This window comes from Heliangelus exortis, chromosome 1, assembly GCF_036169615.1.
Source record: "Heliangelus exortis chromosome 1, bHelExo1.hap1, whole genome shotgun sequence".
NCBI classification, from domain to species: Eukaryota; Metazoa; Chordata; class Aves; order Apodiformes; family Trochilidae; genus Heliangelus; species Heliangelus exortis.
In genome coordinates, this window is record NC_092422.1 from 91,495,848 (window position 1) to 91,515,863 (window position 20,016).

Consider the following 20,016-nt stretch of genomic DNA (forward strand, 5'->3'; position numbering starts at 1 on the left):
TAATTGGCCTTCTACAGTATGAAAAAAGGAGACAACAAAAACTGCTTCAATACCTGTTAAGTGTCCACTCATTGTTTTATCATGGCTATTAAACAGCTGTCTGTACTTCAGCCTTGATGACTGAGGTACAGCCCACTCTGCCACAGGAGGCACACTAGAATTAGAAAAAAGATAAGGAGAGGAGAAAATAGAATTTTAAATTTAACAACATGAAGCTACCAGATACAACAGGATGAAGTAATGAATAGAGATCAAGTTTTATGCCTGATACAGTTTTTTTAATAAACATTCCCTTCTATTTCTGAAAGCACAACAGCTTTGACTTCTTTTTTGAAAACATTAATTGTAATTCAGTATCTTAGAAGACGTTTTTAGGTACAGTTCAATGACAGGCCTAAGAGTTTTGCAGTTTTCTTTATTAGCAGGGACTTAAGTAACCAAAACAGTTGAGAGGAGCTAAAAGCTTTTACCTAAACACAAAATAGATACCCCTTACCACAGTCAGAAGTAATATTTCATTTTACCCTGTCTTTAAATGGTTGTCTTAGCAAAACAATTTGTAAGCTGATTAAAGAAAATAAATGTAAAATACGCTTAAAACATGGAAACAAGTGTGAAAAATCTATACTTGAAAGCAATCAAAGTTTCTAACAATGGAACTCAAGTGACAAATGTAATATTCCCAATTCTAACTCACCCACATAATAGGGTGAGTGCTGTTATTTATAGCTATAACTTCCCATGCTGACATGGGATGGCTGACAGATCTTCATACTGAAAAACAACGAGCACAGTTTTTCTGTCCTAAGACACGTCCAAGTCTTGTAATTTTTTTTTTAAGGTTAAAAAAAAAGCACAGCCAGATCAGATACATGTTTCTAACTGCATATCAAATTACAGTTTAAAAAAATGAACCAAAACCACCAAATCCCTTTTCCCTGGTACACTGAGCAGATAGGATGGTAAAATCCTTCAAAGTTAAGCTAAGAAGGATTATGTAAATACTCTACTAATTGACCTCATATCATATGCTCACATGACAAGACCTAAAACGGCTAATACCTCTATTTCTATTTTCTATTTCCAACCTATCGTACTTTAATAACTTTCTTTCATGGGAGCAAAGCAAAACCAAACTGCATCTTACATACTGAAAATAAGAACTGAAACTTAAAAAAAAAAAATGTTAACTATTTAAATTTTATCCATATGAATTCCTCACTAGTTTTGCTGGATTTGGGGTTTCCATGCATTAGGTCTACTTCTGTCTTACATATGCTTGTACCATGATCGGTAAAGTAAGATTACTCTACTTAAAGTAATGAAACTTGCCTTCACAGATACTCAGATGGAAGTTTCGGAAGAAAAAATGCTGGAGGACAAAACAGTTGACACACATATGCCAAATATCATGTATGCCGTGAGTTCACTGCTGGTGAGTCAGCAGAGTGATGAAATCACTGCAAGTGGAATTTTAAATTTCACGCTTCTCAAAATTCAAAATAATTCTCAAATAGGAAAAAAACCCACCAAAAGTTCAACTTTACATTTCAATTTAATGAACTTAATTTTTCTTCCTCCTTTTCCACATCTTCTGCAAATCAACTACCTGGCTATCTTGTTTCCTCCAAACTAAAACTCAAAAAAAGACACATGACAGCATTAGCAGCAGTCTGTGACAAAATATCCCCTTCAATGATGGCAGAAATTTCAGCTACTGAAGAAACTGCAATTGAGCTAAGAAAGCTCCAGCCCTGGCCCAAGCTGATTCAAAGACCATGCAATTTCACCTCAGAAGAGAAGTCTGTTGGCAATAAAAGTGACCAGCAAGATCCACATAAGCACAAAACAACGACAGCCTGCTTATGGAATGCCTTGAATTCAGTTCAGCTGAAGTTCTTTGAACTTCATTCATTACAAATACTAAAAGAATTGTTACAGACAAAGCAGACAAATTCTTGAACCTCTGAAAACTATATTAGACTATCTCTCTATTTTCCTGACAGTACTAGATTTCAAACAGAAAAAGAATTATTTGTTCTGAAAGAATTTTAATCCTATTTGGCAATAATCGGTACTATTGCTTATCTAATACCAGGGCACAAGAAAAATATGCAGAAGTGAAATTAAAAACTGATCACTGAAGAATGTTCCAACCCATTTGTTTCTTGGAAAAAAAATGTAGCATAGACCTCTGAGAAAGTTTTGATTCATAAAGACTCTGGCAAATTACTACCTCCTCCTACAATAAAGCTGTGGAGCGACTTTTTACAAGGGCATGTAGCAATAGGACAAAGGTCAACGGCTTTAAACTGGAAGAGGGGAGATTTAGATTAGATATCAGGAGGAAATTCTTTCCTGTGAGGGTGGTGAGAGACTGGCACAGGTTGCCCAGGGAAGTTGTGGCTGCCTCCTCCCTGGCAGTGTTCAAGGCCAGGTTGGATGGGGCCCTGGGCAGCCTGATCTGGGGGAAGGTGTTCCTGCCCATGCAGGGGGGTTGGAACTGGGTGATCTTTAAGGTCTTTTCCAACCCAAACCATTCTGTGATGATTCTGTCATACATCCTCTAACAGTTTTATTCTGTTAGACAAGTGTCTTCAAACCATAGTAAAACAGATTATGCCTGACCATACATTTTCCTAGGCAGTGAAATACTCGAAAAGCCCTTTTAGGCAAATTTTCATGTAGAGCTTGAAGGATGTATAAGAAACATAAGAAAGTTGCATTAAGTGCAAAGAAGTAAAATATGAGAACTGTTAAATATTTTGCTTTTTAAATAATCACAGAGTTGCTAATTTGAAAAGGATTTTTTTTTCACACTAACAGGGGTGCCTATGCAGTATTACACAATGCAGAGTACATTTGCTTTTCTAAAAATTAAGTTTTCAAGAGTCTGAAAAAACTGTCAAAACATATTCTAACAGCTAATTATTGTATTTGAGTGATTCACTGCTCAGAGAGCATTCCTTGTAAAACCACAGCATCCTATGAAATCCGGAAGTAGTATCTTAGCAGGAATTAATTTCTGCAAGTAAATATTATTTCAGAAAACAATTTCATGAAAGAGAAGTGGTTTTTCTAACTCTGGGATAGCAACTTACCTAGCTACATCAAATGATTGTGCCTTTTGCAGTTTTGCATTTAGCTGTGATCCTGGACCAGATCTACTAAAGGAAGAACTCTTTGGCAATGGGGCTGTAAATAAGAGAATACATGTCTTTATTAGTATAAGCACTTTAAACTGCCAAATTTAAATGCAATTCATTTAGTTCCTAACATCATATATAAGCATTATAGTTCTCTTGAAGGTATCCCTTTAAAAAATACCAGGATGAGTTAACAGTGTCCAACAAAACAGGTGCAAACACACAGGCACCTCCCCTCATATGTCTTGCTTTATAGAAACACTGTTGATAACAAATAATATTGTGATGTTATAAACCATATGTATTACAGTATTTTAAAGTAAACCAAACAAATAGCAGCACTTCAATAGTTATAAATAGAGAGGAGAGAAACAATTTCTAGGCAACAGTTTATTGGCAAGCTATATTTACCCCACTGCTGTTATAAAAGGGTTAATATTTTGCTCAACATGACTGTTACATTATGGTATGTCCATGTTTCTTCTTTAACTTTTATACGAGATTGCTTATCAATTATATTGGGCTAAGCCAAAGCACCCAAAGTATTTTTTACCCCAAGTAATTTTTTAAAGTAAGTTACAATGACTATTTCCATGTCTACTGTTCTCTGGATCCAAAGAAAATGGCAAAATTGTTTGTTAACAGCAAGAGAGTAAACAGAGTCTCAGTATGTAGCATACCAGGATGAGCAAAACCAGGCAGAGGCTGTATAACAGCAGGAGCTCCATTAGCCAGGGGAGGTACTGCTGCTGCAGGAACTGAAGATACTAATGGTGGAGACATTCCTACTACTGGAATAGATGCCATTGGCACTGGGGGAACAGTTGTAAGAGATGGCATGCTGGCAATGCCCCCAATACCTATGGGCAAGAAAAGGAGAAATTTTTTCTAATTTAGAGACCCCTAATATAAATATAACATTTCAGTTGCTGCCTGCAACCCAGCTGTAAATGCAGAATTAAAAAGCATATTGAATTAGAAACTTTCACATACCCCTTGAAAGAACTCTTACAGTCCACTGCACCATTAGCATGGCAGGGGAACATAAAACAATGCAGAGGGAATAACATACCACTTTATAATGTATGCATATAAGATCACACTGGATGCAACACTAACCAAAAAAGTCTATTTGCATTTGCTGAAGAATTGCTTGCCTTAAAATAAATGAAAGCAGCACTGTCAACTTCCAGTGAGTAATGAACCCAAAGCCAACACTCAGCCACAGTTGAAAAGAACAAGCTTCAGGATAACTGCTTGCAGCCTATTGTCAATATGAAACAGTGCAAAGCTAATAGGGTAATGCACAGTAATGAGGTATTTTAGGTGTAAGCACAGTTGCATGGATAACAGGGAGGTTAAGGAGGTCCAGCCATGCCAGTGGGAAGAATGAGGCTGTGTGCAAGCAGCCGAGATCAAGTATACACTGAAACAGAAAAAATAAAAGCACAGATGTTGCTGGTTTTCTTGGGGGGTTGGTGTCATTATGCCTTTTCTCACTTAACCCAGTATACATTCTGTTTGATTTCTCTGATTTCTTAACAGTCAAAAATAAAACTGTCTGTAAAACTTATGGAAGCAACATCTGGTCAAACAGAGTCGCACGCAGTTCGTCAAAGGCACTATCCCCTTCTCCTAAGCACAGCAGTGATCCTCAGGCACCAGTCAACTTGAGCCACAGCAATGACTAAAACCAAAAGGTAAAGAACCTCTCACCACAGACTACAACACATCATCAAGGATTCAGACATGAGGTTCAGCTTCATTTTGTTATTTTCCTCTCACTATCTCATTTTTCCTACTCTTCTCCTTGAAATGATGGTGACCCTGAAAGTACTAACCACGAGAACTGAACCAGTAGCTGTTCTAGCTAATACCAGTGCAGCACTGTTCATAAAATAAAAGCAGAGGGGTGCATTACTACCATGATTTGTAAAAAGACAAGAAAAATACAGCTAATCTTGCCAAAGTTGGAGATCCCGTGATGAAAAATAGAGATAAATAACAATAGTTTTGATTTAATAGTTTTTATTTAAACTCCATCTCTTTGGATTGCATTAGCCTTTCTACCTGATCACTTTTTCCCCTGCCAAGACTTTTGTTTGAAATGTATGAGGTATAAGACCATAATCAGATTATGTTATTCAATATGGTTGGGTGCTAAAAGCTTTGACAGTTTTTTGCTGGAGCACTTCCATGCATATGGAAGCATTTGTTTTGGAGTCCACATCCTTCTACAAGTACGTTTTCCTAAAGTTTCTTTTAGAAACTGCAAAACAATCAAATTCAACTTAGGTTGCTATAATACAAGCTCACAAGGAGAAAACCAAAGAGCTTACCAAATCCTGGTGCAGTAGGCAGAGCAATAGGTGGCTGCTTCATGACAGGAGGCAGTGCAGATGGGAGCTGATAACCTTGTAGTTTTAATTTGATAAGTTTCATAGCTATTGAAAACTCCAACTGATCCATCCTCCCATCATTGTTCATGTCAGCTAGAGCCCTACAAAACATAGGATTTTCACAGTCAAATGCTCAAATTATGAACTTCGGGGACTGACCTAGGACTGTGAACACACAGGCATGTATATTCAAGACTACTTAATGTCCACTCAAAATCAGTATGCCAGGCTAAAAATAGTCATAAAACAAGACACTGTTTAAACCAAATCTCCTTCTTTCTTTCTTGGGATGATTAACAAATATTTTTAAATTCACTATTCAACTCTTAGCGTAATTACAGTGAAGTACCTAGAGAAGAGAGATTAATGTACTTCTACAAAAACTTTGCAAAATCACATAAATAAAACATCCAGTACTACATAAAGCACCACAGGCTGCAAATCTGTACTGTAGCTACACTTAAAATAGAACAGTCTTTAAATCTTTGCCCTTTACTAAACACCGTTACATCTACAAGTGTACAAATGTGTTTTCAGTTAAATGTTAGTACTCCAGATAAAACATTGAGCCTAGACCACGAATAAGCTTCCATGTAAAGCAGCCTGACTTGAACAGACTTCTTTTTGTTTCTTTATTTGATGGTTAGGAAAACAATGTTCAGCAGGGAAAAGGGTGGGGAGGCTGGGGGGAGAGAAGCAAGAAGAAGAATGTAACTTTCCACAATGGCAAACCAAATAAAAACCCCAAAGAAATGTATAGTAATAAACTCATCAGTTGTAAACTTAGTTTTAAATATTATGCTTATTTCTTTGCATTTATTTGAAGAATTAAGTACACATAACAGTATTGGAATAATATGTCTTATAATGCTCATGCATACATTTGCATGTTGAAGACATGACAGGCAGTCTGTTTAAAGCTTCATTTCTGATCACAAAATTATCACCTCTAAGAGCACCATGTTCAACCATGAAGAAAAGGTAGGTTTTTTGTTTTTTCTTTTCTTTTTTTCTATGCACTGTGTGGCACTTTGTCTGGGCCATCCCACTCAGTCTCCTGTCCAAGAGCTTATCAGAGCTGGCCCTGATGAGCTTCATGGGCCAAACACTGAGCATTCCACAAGCCCACACAGGTTCCCAAATCCTTGTCAAGCAAAGCTTTCCCACAAATATGTGAAAAGTTGTCAAGAAAGTACTGCACTAAACAGACAGCTGGTTTTAATTGATACTTAGACAAGGTAAATGCACTGGCAAAGCATTCACAAAATAAAAACCCTCCCACCTCAACAAAAAAAAATAAGACCCTAGGAAAACCCAACAAAGAGGCAGATCCCAGCAGGACTTGCAACGAACAGGTCAACAATACATCTTACAGAGTTTCCCCTGGTTTAGATCACCAGTGGCATTTCCCCAAAAATGTAGACACTCCAACCCTTCCCAATACTTACAGGACAGCATTTTCAGCAGTGTAACTACTCTAATTCCCCAATGACAAATAATACTACTGAAAATCTGGCAGTGGTATTTAAGAAGAGAAAGTTTGGTGAGGAAACTGTAGACTTGGAAGCTTACAGTTAAAACGAAAGGTAAGTATTGCATGTAAGTATCTACCTGAAAGATGTTGAATTACTACATGTATGTAATTAAAAAACAAGTTTTGGCTGTAAGAACTTTCAGTGGTTGGTTTCCTGAAGCTTCTTACCAAATCTACACTCTTCAGTAACCTTAAACCCTCCACCAATCCCACTACCTGGAAGCCTATGGAATTCTAAATGTTGTGGCAACTGATTCTGGGGCCCATACAGCATAACGTGATTTGGATTCAAATTTCAGTCATAATTGCTTAGTATATGGTTCATTTGACAAATAATTAGTTAAAAAGATCCCACCGTACCAGTCAGACTTCATTTATGTTAGTCCAGCCAGCAAAAAGGGAAGGCCAGCATGGCAAATCTGTACCAAAAGTATGACAAATTTGGAATGGGCATGTCCTGTCACTTGCAGAACACCACTGACCGAGAGTGTCAGCTTCTGACACCTCTTCCACAAAGAGCAAGCACCACCCTGATTCCTCCTGATGCACTGGCAGGCTAAGTTAGAGCGGAAAACATAATGGTTTTGCCTTCACAAAACTTGTAACAAGTGAGAGAACCTTAGTGAAGGAGGAGGGGGAGCCTCTCTTCTGTTAAGCAACAGAAATGATGGACTGCAACAGCTGTTAAAAAAAAATGTGTATTTCAAAATGAGAGGTATAGTTACTTCCAGAAAATAGTTAAAAACACAAGATAGCCTTCTCATAATTTGTTAGTGAGGTTATCCATGTTCTGTTAATTCCCAATTGCTGTGGCTTCCTCCAGACATAAAAATATCAAAAGCTCATTAGCATCCATCATACCTTTCTGTCCAGTGAGGTTTACATACCACATGCCACTATATGCAAACTTTAATCAGACTGCCTCTCTGCAGTACATAGTGCTTTTCCTCCTATACAAGGAAATAGATATAAACCTCAAAGGACATGTTAGTATCTCTATAAAATTTTCTCAACAGAAATAATTTCTATCAATTTAAAATTCCTGTAAAAAGTCCAAATTTATTTTGAACTAATTCATAGTTTAACCATGACAATTAAGAATATCCACTCTTTTTTATAACGATAGCATGGATGTATGCCACAACATGCTGTAGAATTTTTGCTGCCCAAAATCATCACTTAGGCTTACAAGCAGTAGTATTATTCAGTACATTTTCATTTTCTTCTTCATACGCATTTCACTTTTTACAACAAAAACTATTCATATGAAGTTCATTAGTCACCACCTATAAACAGCAATGATATATTTCTAAAAGTCTTACTTGGAAGAAATGTATGTTTCAGGTCCTGCAAACCCAAAACATTCAAGAAGCAAAAAGTATTTGGACTGTTAAAGTGGCAGAAAAATAATGGCTAAATATATTTTCTGAAGTGCTTGCTTTTGTGGGTTTTGCACTGGAAAGTAAACTAACATAGAGTGAATTAATATTAAGGGTAAGAAAGCCTCATTAGAAAATTACAGAGTATTGAGAACAATGGAAACAAGGAGAAGATAATTAGCTCAATTTAATTTATGCTTTTAGCAGATACTACACTTTTTGAAGGCAACTAAAGAAAATTCAAAAGTATTCAACAAAGAAAATGTGTGGAGTTTTTAAAGAAAGTTTAAGTTAGCCTTTTTAGTTCAACATTCCTCTGTCAGATGCTCAGTGGAATTGGGCAGTAAAAACCAGGCTCATATAGCTAACGATCTCAGGACGTGCTTAGGGACAAAGCTAGAGAAATTGATCTGGATAAACTTGTTCTAGCAGATTTTTTACTGCTCTCCAAGCAGTCACTGGTGTCCCAAAGACAACTCATTCCTCAACATATGTAGAAGTAGTCAGCTCCATAGTGAACAACTGGCACAGACAGCTCAAATAATTACAAGGTCCTTACATTTTCCATTCAAGCTAAGTGATTACACAAACTGCATTTAAAATAGTCTTATTTGTTCAACCTAAGTGGCTTCTACAACTGCAAATATTTTGATTTATAAAATTTAAGCCCTTCCATTAGTAAAGCATAGGCAGAGTTCCTCAACCTACCATAGGTACGGCCATGAAAATACCGTGAGTAAATATCGTGCTGGAGGTGACCTTGAGTCTGCAGACACTGGAGAGTATTTATTTACAGAGTATACTACTAGAACATAGTAAGTCTTTGTATTCTATATGAGAAAATACTAATTGTCCAGTAATAAGAAACTTTGATGTGCACAGGTCTCATTGCTATACTTGAATTCCAAGTCACATAATCATCAGTAGCTTTTAATTTAGCATCTGACCTTCTGTTCAACCATTTACTCTGTGTCAATGGCTTTGTTATTTAAATGAACAGCATAAATTTCAGCAAAAAAATCAGAGTACAGAATTTACACACATTTTTACAGCATGCTAAGAAAAATCAGCTTTTGTCTGACAAAATCATTCATTCAAAAATAAGACTAATTTCCATTTCTAATTACTGAACCTAGTGTCATGCTGTTAGATTACAATGCTACTTTTGAATAAACATCACCTTAAATATAGTGAGTAGATGACAGCAAACACTACCTAATTTCACTGTTCTGCTTCGAATGAAATGTAGAAGGATGTGGTGTTCTTAAATTTGTTTCATTTAAGGTCTGGCCAGAACCAACCAGTGCAGAGCAGTAAACGGATTTCACAGTGACTAAATATTTATAATATGTTATGGAACAGGGCTGTGTTTATAACAAGGGTTTTCTAATGAGAATAATTGCAGTAGGCTTCATCACAACGCTAGGTTTCAGATGCTGACAAAATTCTTCCCCTACTGATAAGATTGTTCAGCCTGGAGTACAGAAGGATCTAGGAAGAACTCATAGCAGCCTTCCAGTATATGAAGGGGCTACAGAGAAGTTGGGGGGTGAACTTTTTACAAGGGAGTGATCAGATGAGAAGGAATGGCTCTAAACTGGAAGAGGGAAGATTTAGGTTAGACATTAGGAAGAAATTATTTCCTGTGAGGGTAGTGAGACCCTGACACAGGTTGTCCAGAGAAGCTGTGACTGTCCCCTCCCTGGCAGTGTTCAAGGCCAGGTTGGTTGGGGCTTTGGGCAACCACATCTAGTGAGAGGTGTCCCTGTTCATGGCAGGGGGCTTGGAACAAGATGATCTCTAAGCTCCCTCCCAGCACAAGCCATTTTATGATTCTATGATACGATCTTTTTCTCCTCCTTTCTTAAAAACGCAATGACAACTTGATTATTTTTGTATTTATGAGACACAGAAACTGAGCATGCTGGGTTTTTTATGCCAAATATGTTTATGGTTAGCATGCAAAACATCTATCTCCATGAAAACAGCACACAGTGTTAAAACAAGGAAACCCTTCCTTGCAGTTCAAAAACTCAGGATTAATTATTTCTGAGTTACAACTCAGAAAATCGCCACCCATAATCTACCACTCCCACCCCTGGACAGAAATTTAAGGTGGTGACGTATGCGTACATCAGAAATAGGTAAGTCAATCAATAGCTTTAGTCTCTCCTGAAAATATAAGTAACTTTAAATGCATGAAAAACAGATGGCATTGATTATTTTAGTTCTCATTTAATTCCAGAGGCTACACAGAAGACTCTTTTTGAGGCCACCATTCATAAGGGCTTTAGAAGAAAGCCAGATTATAGCCTACTTAAAAGCAGTTATCTTCTGAGCCATTGCAGTTTCAATTCAAAGCCTATTTAGAGGCTTCTTAATAGATTACCAGCTTGGTAAACTCCAAAGCCTGTAAAGGGGAGAACAGTGAAGAATTTGTCATGACAGACCATAATAATTCCACTCATCTGCTTCACTGAGGTCTCAGAAACTTCTTTGCTTCTTGAATGATGAATAGAAGGGACACAGGAATTCTCAATGTTAAAAACATGGAGATCCTACTTTAAAATGAACTCTGGAGAAGTTTTGATTAATAGCAGAAATTAAAATAAGATACAGTCCTTATGGTCTGTAAACTTGAACCTTAGAAAACTATTACACCAACTACAGAAAATTCTCAAAGCAGCTCTTGCAGCAGATGTTTAACTAGTACTTAGCTAGGTAACCAGCATTTCTTGAGGTTCACAAAAAATGGTAATTCATTTTTAAATAAAACTAAAATATAAGACAGTAAAAATCCTTATACTCCTCACTTACGCAAACAAAATTCTCTCGCTCATGAGATAATACATTTGGGAACTAATGGAGATAGAAGGCTTGCTTTTTCTGCAAGGAGCTCTGACAGCAGTATGGCCAATCACTCATTAGGTCAGTCCCCCCTGCAGTTCCTTTCCCAGTTGCAGTTTTCTACACAATAAAGTTTCATCTGTTTTTTTGCCTATGGCAGTTGTATTAGCATAAGCTTATCTGCATACAGTTGTAGATAATCCTTCATGAAATGCATGCTAGGCTCCTACCTTGCGGATATTAATATGACCAACTGTATTCAAAATGAGTGGACTCATTAAGAATAAACGGGAAAACACTTCCAAAACACAACGTGCACACACTTGCATATTTCTGGGATCAGAAAATTATTTTGAAGAGTTTTACAAGTTGCTCTAACTCAGAATAACAACTTTCCTTCCTTAAAGACTGTTGTACATTCCCTTCTTTCCTTCTGATAATCAAGAGTTAGCTAAAAAAAAAATAATTTTTTAGTTCATCTATTCAAGAACTAAGTAATACTGATAGAAAAGATGCTTTATGCATCTCTTATGTCTCACAGAAATTCTGGGTTTATTACTCCAGAACTACCCCTGCTAGTAAACTACTCAACGCTACTACAGATTTAGATAAGCAACATAAGAATATTGCTTAATCCAAAATGTGTCACTTTGAGATCTTACCCCTGGGAGCTAAGACAAACAATGATTCACACTTTCAATGCAGTCTTGAGCGTATTTCAGTGTCCCTTGCAGGCTGCAAAGGACTTCTTGCCACATAACAGTCTAACTTCTATTGTTTCTGTGGGACAGCAGTAATCTATGGTAGGTTGCAAGCAAACATTCAGTGATAGATCAAAAGAGTTAAGTAATTCTAGTTGTGGGAAAAGAAGGTGGGGTTTTTTTTCTTTTTTCCTTTTTTTTTTTTTTTCTTGTTTTTCTTTGTAAGGGGTCTTACTATCACTATGCAACTATTTTCCTACTTGGTTATTCTAACTCCAGCCTGGAATATATACAAGTGATCTAGATTTTTACTTAAGTATTTACTTCTCTTATATCAGAGATGATAAAGAAAAGAAGAGTGACATTGAGAAAGGGATGTCTGTGTGCTTTTTTATGATTTATAAAGGCAGCATGAATAAGTTTTAGTTCAGCTTTATTTAAAAAAATGTGCAAGTTCAGGTCTTGTCTCTATGACAACTACAGAACTAGTGGAATGATTCTCTCCCTCTCAAGAGGCTGAAAAACTGAATAATTCAGAGAGGAAGAGGTTTTTAGTCAGACTATTTACAACTGTTTGGGTTTTGTTAACACCTATTTAAAGTTAATGCCTACGGAACATTTTTGTAGAAAGAATGTCTTGTTTATAATAAAACTTCTTTCCTTGTTTAATTAAAAGACAAGTCCCAAAGGAACATCTGAACTTTTACTGAGTTTTCAGCAAGTAACCCAACCAGATTTGACATTTGTAAGATGATAATTTTAAAATAAAATAAGCTGTTTACATACAAGTAATATAAATCCAGCCTCTTTTTTAGGCCAAAGTAATTATTTTTTTCTGCAATAATTATCCTTCTCCAGTTGGAGAAAGATTCTGCCTTTGGAAGTCCTAAATGCAATAAACTCTCTTTCAAACAGTTAACAACAGAGGAAAAATTGCTGCTTTTTTTCAGTTTGGAATGAGAGCCAGTATTACTTCACTCTGATTAGTGCCAAAAAAAGTTTAGTAGTAAAATTAATGTAATTATGAATAATCGATGTAAATTGGCATGTTAGAGTCTGGCAGGTCACATAATTTGGAGTAGAAAGTGTCAATCCTTCATGAAGAAACTGGCAGACTGTAGAAATATTTGTGATGTGTAATATACAGCAATGGAGATTTTGATCCATTTAACCTCACCAAGGCACAGTAAAAATTTCAAGCTTGAAAGTCCAACTACAATGGGAACAGTCTATGCCAGTCTTAAGTTTTGTAATAAAATTTGCAAGTCTTGCACAGGCTCTCCCATTAGAAGATTTATAATAATTATTACTTTGCCTGGCAATTTTATTAGTACAGTTTTAATGAAGCTGAAAGCATTTAGTAGTTTAAATTGAGGGTTTCAAATTGCCAACTCAAGAATTCCATTTGAGGAAGAATGATTACTTCCAATAACTGAGCTTTAAAACTCAGGTACAGCATAGTATGAAGTATACTTGCCTTTTGGCCTTTTGAAAGCACACTGAACAATATAGCTGGAGTTTTAAACCCCAGAATGTGAGTTACACTCACTGTTCAACTCCATACAGTAAATTTCAGGCTGTGATGTAACTGCAATGCTCCCATCCCCTCCCATATACTCACCATATTTGTGCTAGCACTGGTTGAGGTAACCCAGACTGAAAAAAAAAGTTTCTAGCTTGATCACCTACAAAAAAAAATAGGACATCATTTCAGAAAATGCTAAAGATACCTGTAAGAGGAAAGACAAAATCATGGCTCAAAAGTATCTAAACCAGAAGCAACAGTAAAACCATGAACACTTAATGCTATGCATACACATCAGAATATGAGATTTAAACTTATTTTGTCACTTGCAAACCTAACAGGTATTTCCAACAAGCACATTCTCTTTAAGTCAGCAACAGTCAGCACCACATGAAGTCAACTGGGAATAAGCATTTAGAACAATGGAAAACTCATGGCTCACAGTCCCTGATCTGTGTTAATGGCTGTCTTTGCAGAAATCATATGCCTTGTGAGAACACAAAGATTTTTTATTCCAGAGAAATTATGTATCACTATAAACTCTACCTTAGATTTTTTGGAAGTACAATGGCAGTCAGACAGCACAAACTAAACAAAGTGGTTTTTACCCTGATAAGCCACCATTAAAGAACACAATGGTATATTTGAAAGTCATCTCCAACCATCAATACTATATATCAATACTATACATGTATGTATCAATACTATACTCCAACTATCTTACTCCTAAAGTACGGTTAGCAAAACAACTACAAAAAGGATTAGGCACTTGGAAATGTTGTGGCCTGTAAAGGTAAGCTGTAAACAGAATAGAAAGAGCACCAAATGTCAAACGAGGTCAAAGTAAACAGTGGTATTTTGTACCATATCTGCCATGCACAAGGAGCAAAACCAATCAAATTGTATTCTTGGAGGCATGTAGGGCTATGATGAAACTCTACTAAAAATCCAATTCTGATTTCACAGTCTGGAAATCCTCTAAATGGATCAGAGAGCACTTCCATAACTTTCATTTTAATCGAGCATCAGAGTTCAAACAGCACTAAAGAAAATGAAAAGCAATAAAAACCAAACTGAAAAAAAGGAATGCATCCTCCTGACTTCAAAACCAAAGCAAATTAGTGGTGCTCAATGAAAATTTAGTAGGATTAATGCATTTCCTTTACTTGAGCTTTGCTTCCCACAACTTAAATCAATTTTGCCAATTAGATTTTAGTGATTTCACTAGTTTAGACAACCAGATTTTGAAATGGATTTCAGATAACTTGATCCATCTTTATTTAAAAAGACTTACTAATTTATTAGTATGTTAGCATGGTGGATTGACCCCAGAAACCAAGCACTCAGCTACTTGCTCACTTCCCTCCTCCCAGCAGGATGGGGGAGAAAAGAGGGCGAGGAAAAATGAGAAGACTCAGAAAACTCCTTGGTTGCAATAAGAACAGTTTAGTAAGTGGAAGAGTGTGAAAAAAACCAGTTGCTGACAAAGTAATCACTTACCACCTCTGTCGAGCTCAGCCTGAGCAATGGTTACCTTGGAAGACAACAGTCCCAATATCTCACGCAACTCTGCACATATTTGGCTCCTCAGTTAAGATTTAATTAAACGAAACTAGAAGTGAAAACTATTTCATTACCAGTGATAAATCCAGATGTTGGTTTCAGACTATGGAACTGTTGATCATGTTTAGCTCTCTCCTCCACAGTAATAGCCCAGATATCCAGGTTGCCTAGTTCAAAAATGGAGAAATAAAATTAAGAAATATTATCTAAATAAAATGCTATTTTTATTTCTGACTGTAATTATATCATATACTGGACCTCTGAAACCATCACGCACACAGAAGTCGTTCATCCAAGATCTGTAATAGAAAGGTCCATGAATACCTAAATAGCCAGTTAGGACTTATGAACAGAGCAGAACTAAGTGTTACCAAATTAAGATCACTGCTGAGCATTGATTCACTTATTTGGCTCATACAAACATTAAAATTACAACCAGGCTACTCAAAGTGCAATCAGACTTACAAATGGGCTGTTAAAAAACAACATCAGCATACCAGAGGATGCAGAAGATGACAACACTAGATATTTAGGGGGTGGGAGGTCACTTGTCCCTCAGACCACACACAGCTGAAATGCCATTTATTTTAACTGAAAGGAAGTACCTCTAATAATCAGTTGTGTACTATGTGATTTTGTACTACTGTAAGATAAGGACTCCCCTTACTTGTCTAGGGAAAGTGTGATTTAGCCAGATAGTATACATTTTCCATGGGTAAAAACAGCACAAGAAAGCCTGCTACTCATTCTTCTGACAATGAGAAATTTGAGTAAGAATGTATTACACAAAACACATTCTTCTCATCACACTCATAAATTGAAGGTATTTAGTTTACACTGAGATTTATTACCCTTCTACAGTGCCATGCTTCCTCTACTTCTATCTCCATTTTTGTAGCAGTTACTCTCCTCTTCCAGACGTCTCACTTTCATCATTCAGATTATTTGCACTTGAAGGAAACACATCTCAACCTCCACGTGAGACCTCCAATGAACTCTGTAACACTGTGTTTCAGGTTTGCCTCAATGATTTCTAACTAGGAAAAAACATTATTTCAACATCTGTAGAAGTACATTATACTGGTCCACCTTCCTGCAACTCCTGCTGTGTAGGAATGCAATGATATGAAGGTATGTAAGTTAATGGAATCACTGTTTTATTTGAAGTAATAGTAAAAGACAAAATGTAGATTTGCAGAAAAATATAGAGGAGATCTAGTATTCATTCTGTCTCAACACTAAATTACCAGAGATTAAATTTCAGGTGATAGGCTCCACAATTATTTACAGCAAGTATGTCAAACTGCTTGCAGGCTGAGGCAGAATCAGACTCAGCAGTTATGAATAACACGAGAATTTCCTGCCTCCTGAATTTCTTCTTATTAAAAACTACTTTTATGTGGCAAAACGTACTTTGGAAGGAAATGGGCAAGGGGAAGAATAACATTAAAACATTCCTTTAAATGGTAGATTTCACTAATGAAATAAAAGCTACATTCTTGGTAAAAAATTACCATCTAGGTTTCAGGTAACATGTATTTCTAGAAGCAGACAGTTTAATAATAGCTAATTCAAAGAAAGAACATTTTAAGATTAGTCCAAAATTCCCACAAATTTAGTGACTAAGCTCACAGAGGCACTGCAAAAAGATTTTATATTTGTGCTCCTTGTGGGGATGACATGGGGCTCATCTTCAGATACAAGCATCCCAAAAAGCAATTGTAGTGTAAGTAATTATCTCCCCCATCTTCTCATGAGCTCTGGCAGGAGCAAAGGAATGGTGCTAATTAAGGCTTCATGATCATTACATAGATTAGTAGCAGCTGAGCATCTCCAGCCTAAGACCCTAAAGTTGGATTTGGTAGCTTAAAAAGGAATGCAATGACATTGCACATTCCCATCTTCAAGATGGGATGGCAGGAGGAGCTGGGGAACTACAGGCCTGTTAGTCTGACCTTGGTGCCAGGGAAGGTTGTGGAGCCATTCAGCTTCTGTGTCATGATGGAGCATGCACAGGACAACCAGGGGATTGGGCCCAGACAGCATGGGTTTACAAAAGACAGGTCCTGCTTGACAAACCTATGACAAAGTGACCCACCTAATGGATGAGGGATGCTGGGGATGTTGTTTACCTGGATTTCAGAAAAGCCTTTGGCAGCTTCCAAAAGCATTGTCCCTCTACTTGTCACTGGTGAGGCTGCGCCTTGAGAAGTGGGTTCAGTTTTGGGCCCCTCACTACAAGGAGGACATTGAGGTGATGGAGCAAGTCCAGAGAAGGGCAACAAAGCTGGTGAAGGATCTGGAGCACAAGTCTTATGAGGAGCAGCTGAGGGAACTTGATTGTTTCAGTCTGGAGAAAAGGAGGCTGAAGGGTTACCTTATCACTCTCTCTATACCTGAAAAGTTGGGTTCAGTCTCTTCTAACAAATGATATGATGAGAGGAAATGGCCTCAAGTTGTACCAGGGGAGGGTTAGATTGGATATCAGAAGGAACTTCCTCACCAAAAGAGTTATCAAACACTGGAACAAGCTGTCAGGGGAAATGGTTGAATCAACATCCCTGGAGCTGTTTAAAAGAGACATAGATGTGGTGCTTAGGGACATGGTTTAGCACTGGATTCAAGAGTCAGGCTAATGGTTGGACTTGATGATCTTAAAGGTCTTCTCCACTCAGAACAATTCTGTGATTCTGATTCTGAAAGAGGGAGAATTTCTTGAATACACCATGGAGAGAGACAAAAACACAAACCAACACAAAATTTACAATGATTCACTGGTTTGTCCTCTCTCAATGAGATATACTTGACTCCAGTATCAAGAAAAAATAAATAAAATAAAATCATAAAATAAAATCCAAACAGCTCTTCCTATCCTTCCACAGAAAGGAAATAGAATTAACAACTTCTGTGGCATGAGGTAAGTAAAAATGTATTGTATTAACTATTTTAAAACAAAATTTGTTCATTTGTTCTCCAGAGTCTCTGTAAGTACAGCAAATGACTGTCAATATTTACTCTTCCAGATGGAGATTTGGCTGGTACTGGAATAGTAGATCTCCTTTGTGGGATATGAACATCAAAAGAGCCAATGTTAAACCAAGCAAGCCTAGTAGCTTCTTTACTCAGAAAAGCATGAATGGCATCTCTGGCACTGCTTCATTTTCACCCTTTGTTATTTGAGGAGACAATAAAATGTCCTATGGGAGGGCATGAAGCAGGATCTGACCCAACACCAAGACATCATTCATGGCTTCAGATCCTGGATGTCAATACAGAGGCTGTGGGGCTCTACAATATATTTGGATACAAAGGGGGCAGTCACCAAGCCACAAAATTGACTCATAAGCAAGTTTTTCCTGAATGCAGCAGGAAGCTGGCTAACAATCTTTTATTTTACATGGCATAACCATCACCACATCTGTAAAAGTGAAGCAGTGGGGTCTCATATATTAAGTGGACATTTTCTTCTCTATGACAATTTGACAGAAAGCTGAGTATACCACATTCTTCCCAACAATTATAAAAATCCTACCATGCCTTTTTTATTTTTTTTTTAATTAGTCATTCTTAAAATGAGCAGTATTCTGGAATATCAGCGAGTCACCCCAACTTAAATATTGGTTGCTCTGCTCTTTCCATAGCTGTATCCCAAGATGAATTGAAAGATTCTTTAAAAAGAAAAGAAGTAAATAAGAACAAAACCATCAGGGTGACAAAGATGATTGGGGGATTGATGATTGATGATGAATTCCTTCCCTCCTAAAGCCATGTACTAGAGTTAATAGGACCCTGGATAACAGCAAGGTCAAATGGTCATATATAAAATTGAAAAAAAAAAAAGCTTCTATCCATCTGTAATGCAATGAGAACTCTCTGATGGCAGAGAAGACGACTTTGAAGACAAGATTTCTGTTAAGAATATATGTCTATGTTTAAATATGGGTATATGCAAAGCATAGACCCAACTCCAAGCAAAAGGAAATGCTTCACTCTGAGAAAGTAGACTTCATTCACATCACAATTTCTCTTACATTGTGCAAATCACAATGAAATGATGCTAATCACAACTTTTGACATGACCTGAAAGGGTATCCTACATTAAACTGTCCAGAAAGTTAGTTTGGTAGCCAGTTTCACTCCCAAAATGAAAAAGTCTGGCACCATAAAAGATTTACTTCTAGAGGGATGAACTTAAAGATAATTGAGGCAAAGAATGGCAGCTTCCAATTACGTTTTTCCTGGCCACCACATGCAAAGAGATGCTTCTTCTCTTGTGCTTCACTGACTTTTTCAGACTAGCAGAGATTGCATCCAATTGACTGTGTTTAACAAGAGCCAGGTTTCTGTAACAACATACTTTGAATAACCTATATATTTCCTGAAGTCTCCCTAACACTAGATACAAATTTAATTCCTAGCTATATCCAATCCCAAAAACTACATTTCTCTATATATTTACATATACACATGGGGTGGTTTTGTGTGTATGCATATCTATGTGTATAATTGTAGAGACACACACACAAGAATTACATTTGTATCTCCAGAGAAAAGCCCTTAAGAGATGAAACATTTAAGTGGAACTAAACTAGTTACTTGGTCTCAGCACTGAAATTTATCTTCATAATCTTTCCTCAGATTGGTTGCAAAACTGGGATCAAAAATGTATTTCATGTGAATAGCAAATGTCTCTATTGCACTACCAAAGCCCTACCTGGACTTTTTAACTGGACTGAAGTTCAAGAAGCTGCACCTTCCCCTGTTAAAAATGGAGAGCTAAAAAAGGCAATCTTTGTTCTAATCTAAACACAGATTATGAAGCCATAAGGAAAGTAAAATTGAGGTGATAGCGTTCAAAGGCATCTGCAGTACTTTTGAGCCATGAAAACATCCAGGAATCCTCAAAGAAAAAGCATTTCCAC

At 36.9% G+C, this 20,016-nt stretch overlaps 1 protein-coding gene across 6 annotated transcripts in view; it reads right to left on the bottom strand.

Moving 5' to 3' along the window:
• ITSN1 (intersectin 1) overlaps positions 1–20,016 on the bottom strand; it is a 133,190-nt gene that overhangs the window by 81,341 nt on the left and 31,833 nt on the right. For 5 of the 6 annotated variants that reach the window (XR_011727808.1, XM_071753819.1, XM_071753813.1 and 2 more), the window contains exons 3-8: positions 15,169–15,261; positions 13,628–13,691; positions 5,486–5,646; positions 3,827–4,006; positions 3,102–3,195; positions 54–154 (exon numbers count right to left, since the gene is read on the bottom strand). Coding sequence is in view for 5 of the 6 variants with exons in the window: in XM_071753819.1 (XP_071609920.1) it covers positions 54–154; positions 3,102–3,195; positions 3,827–4,006; positions 5,486–5,646; positions 13,628–13,691; positions 15,169–15,261 (693 nt within the window). In the remaining variant the exon portion in view is untranslated. The remainder of the gene's footprint in view (positions 1–53; positions 155–3,101; positions 3,196–3,826; positions 4,007–5,485; positions 5,647–13,627; positions 13,692–15,168; positions 15,262–20,016) is intronic. The other variant, XM_071753822.1, reaches the window with a different exon arrangement.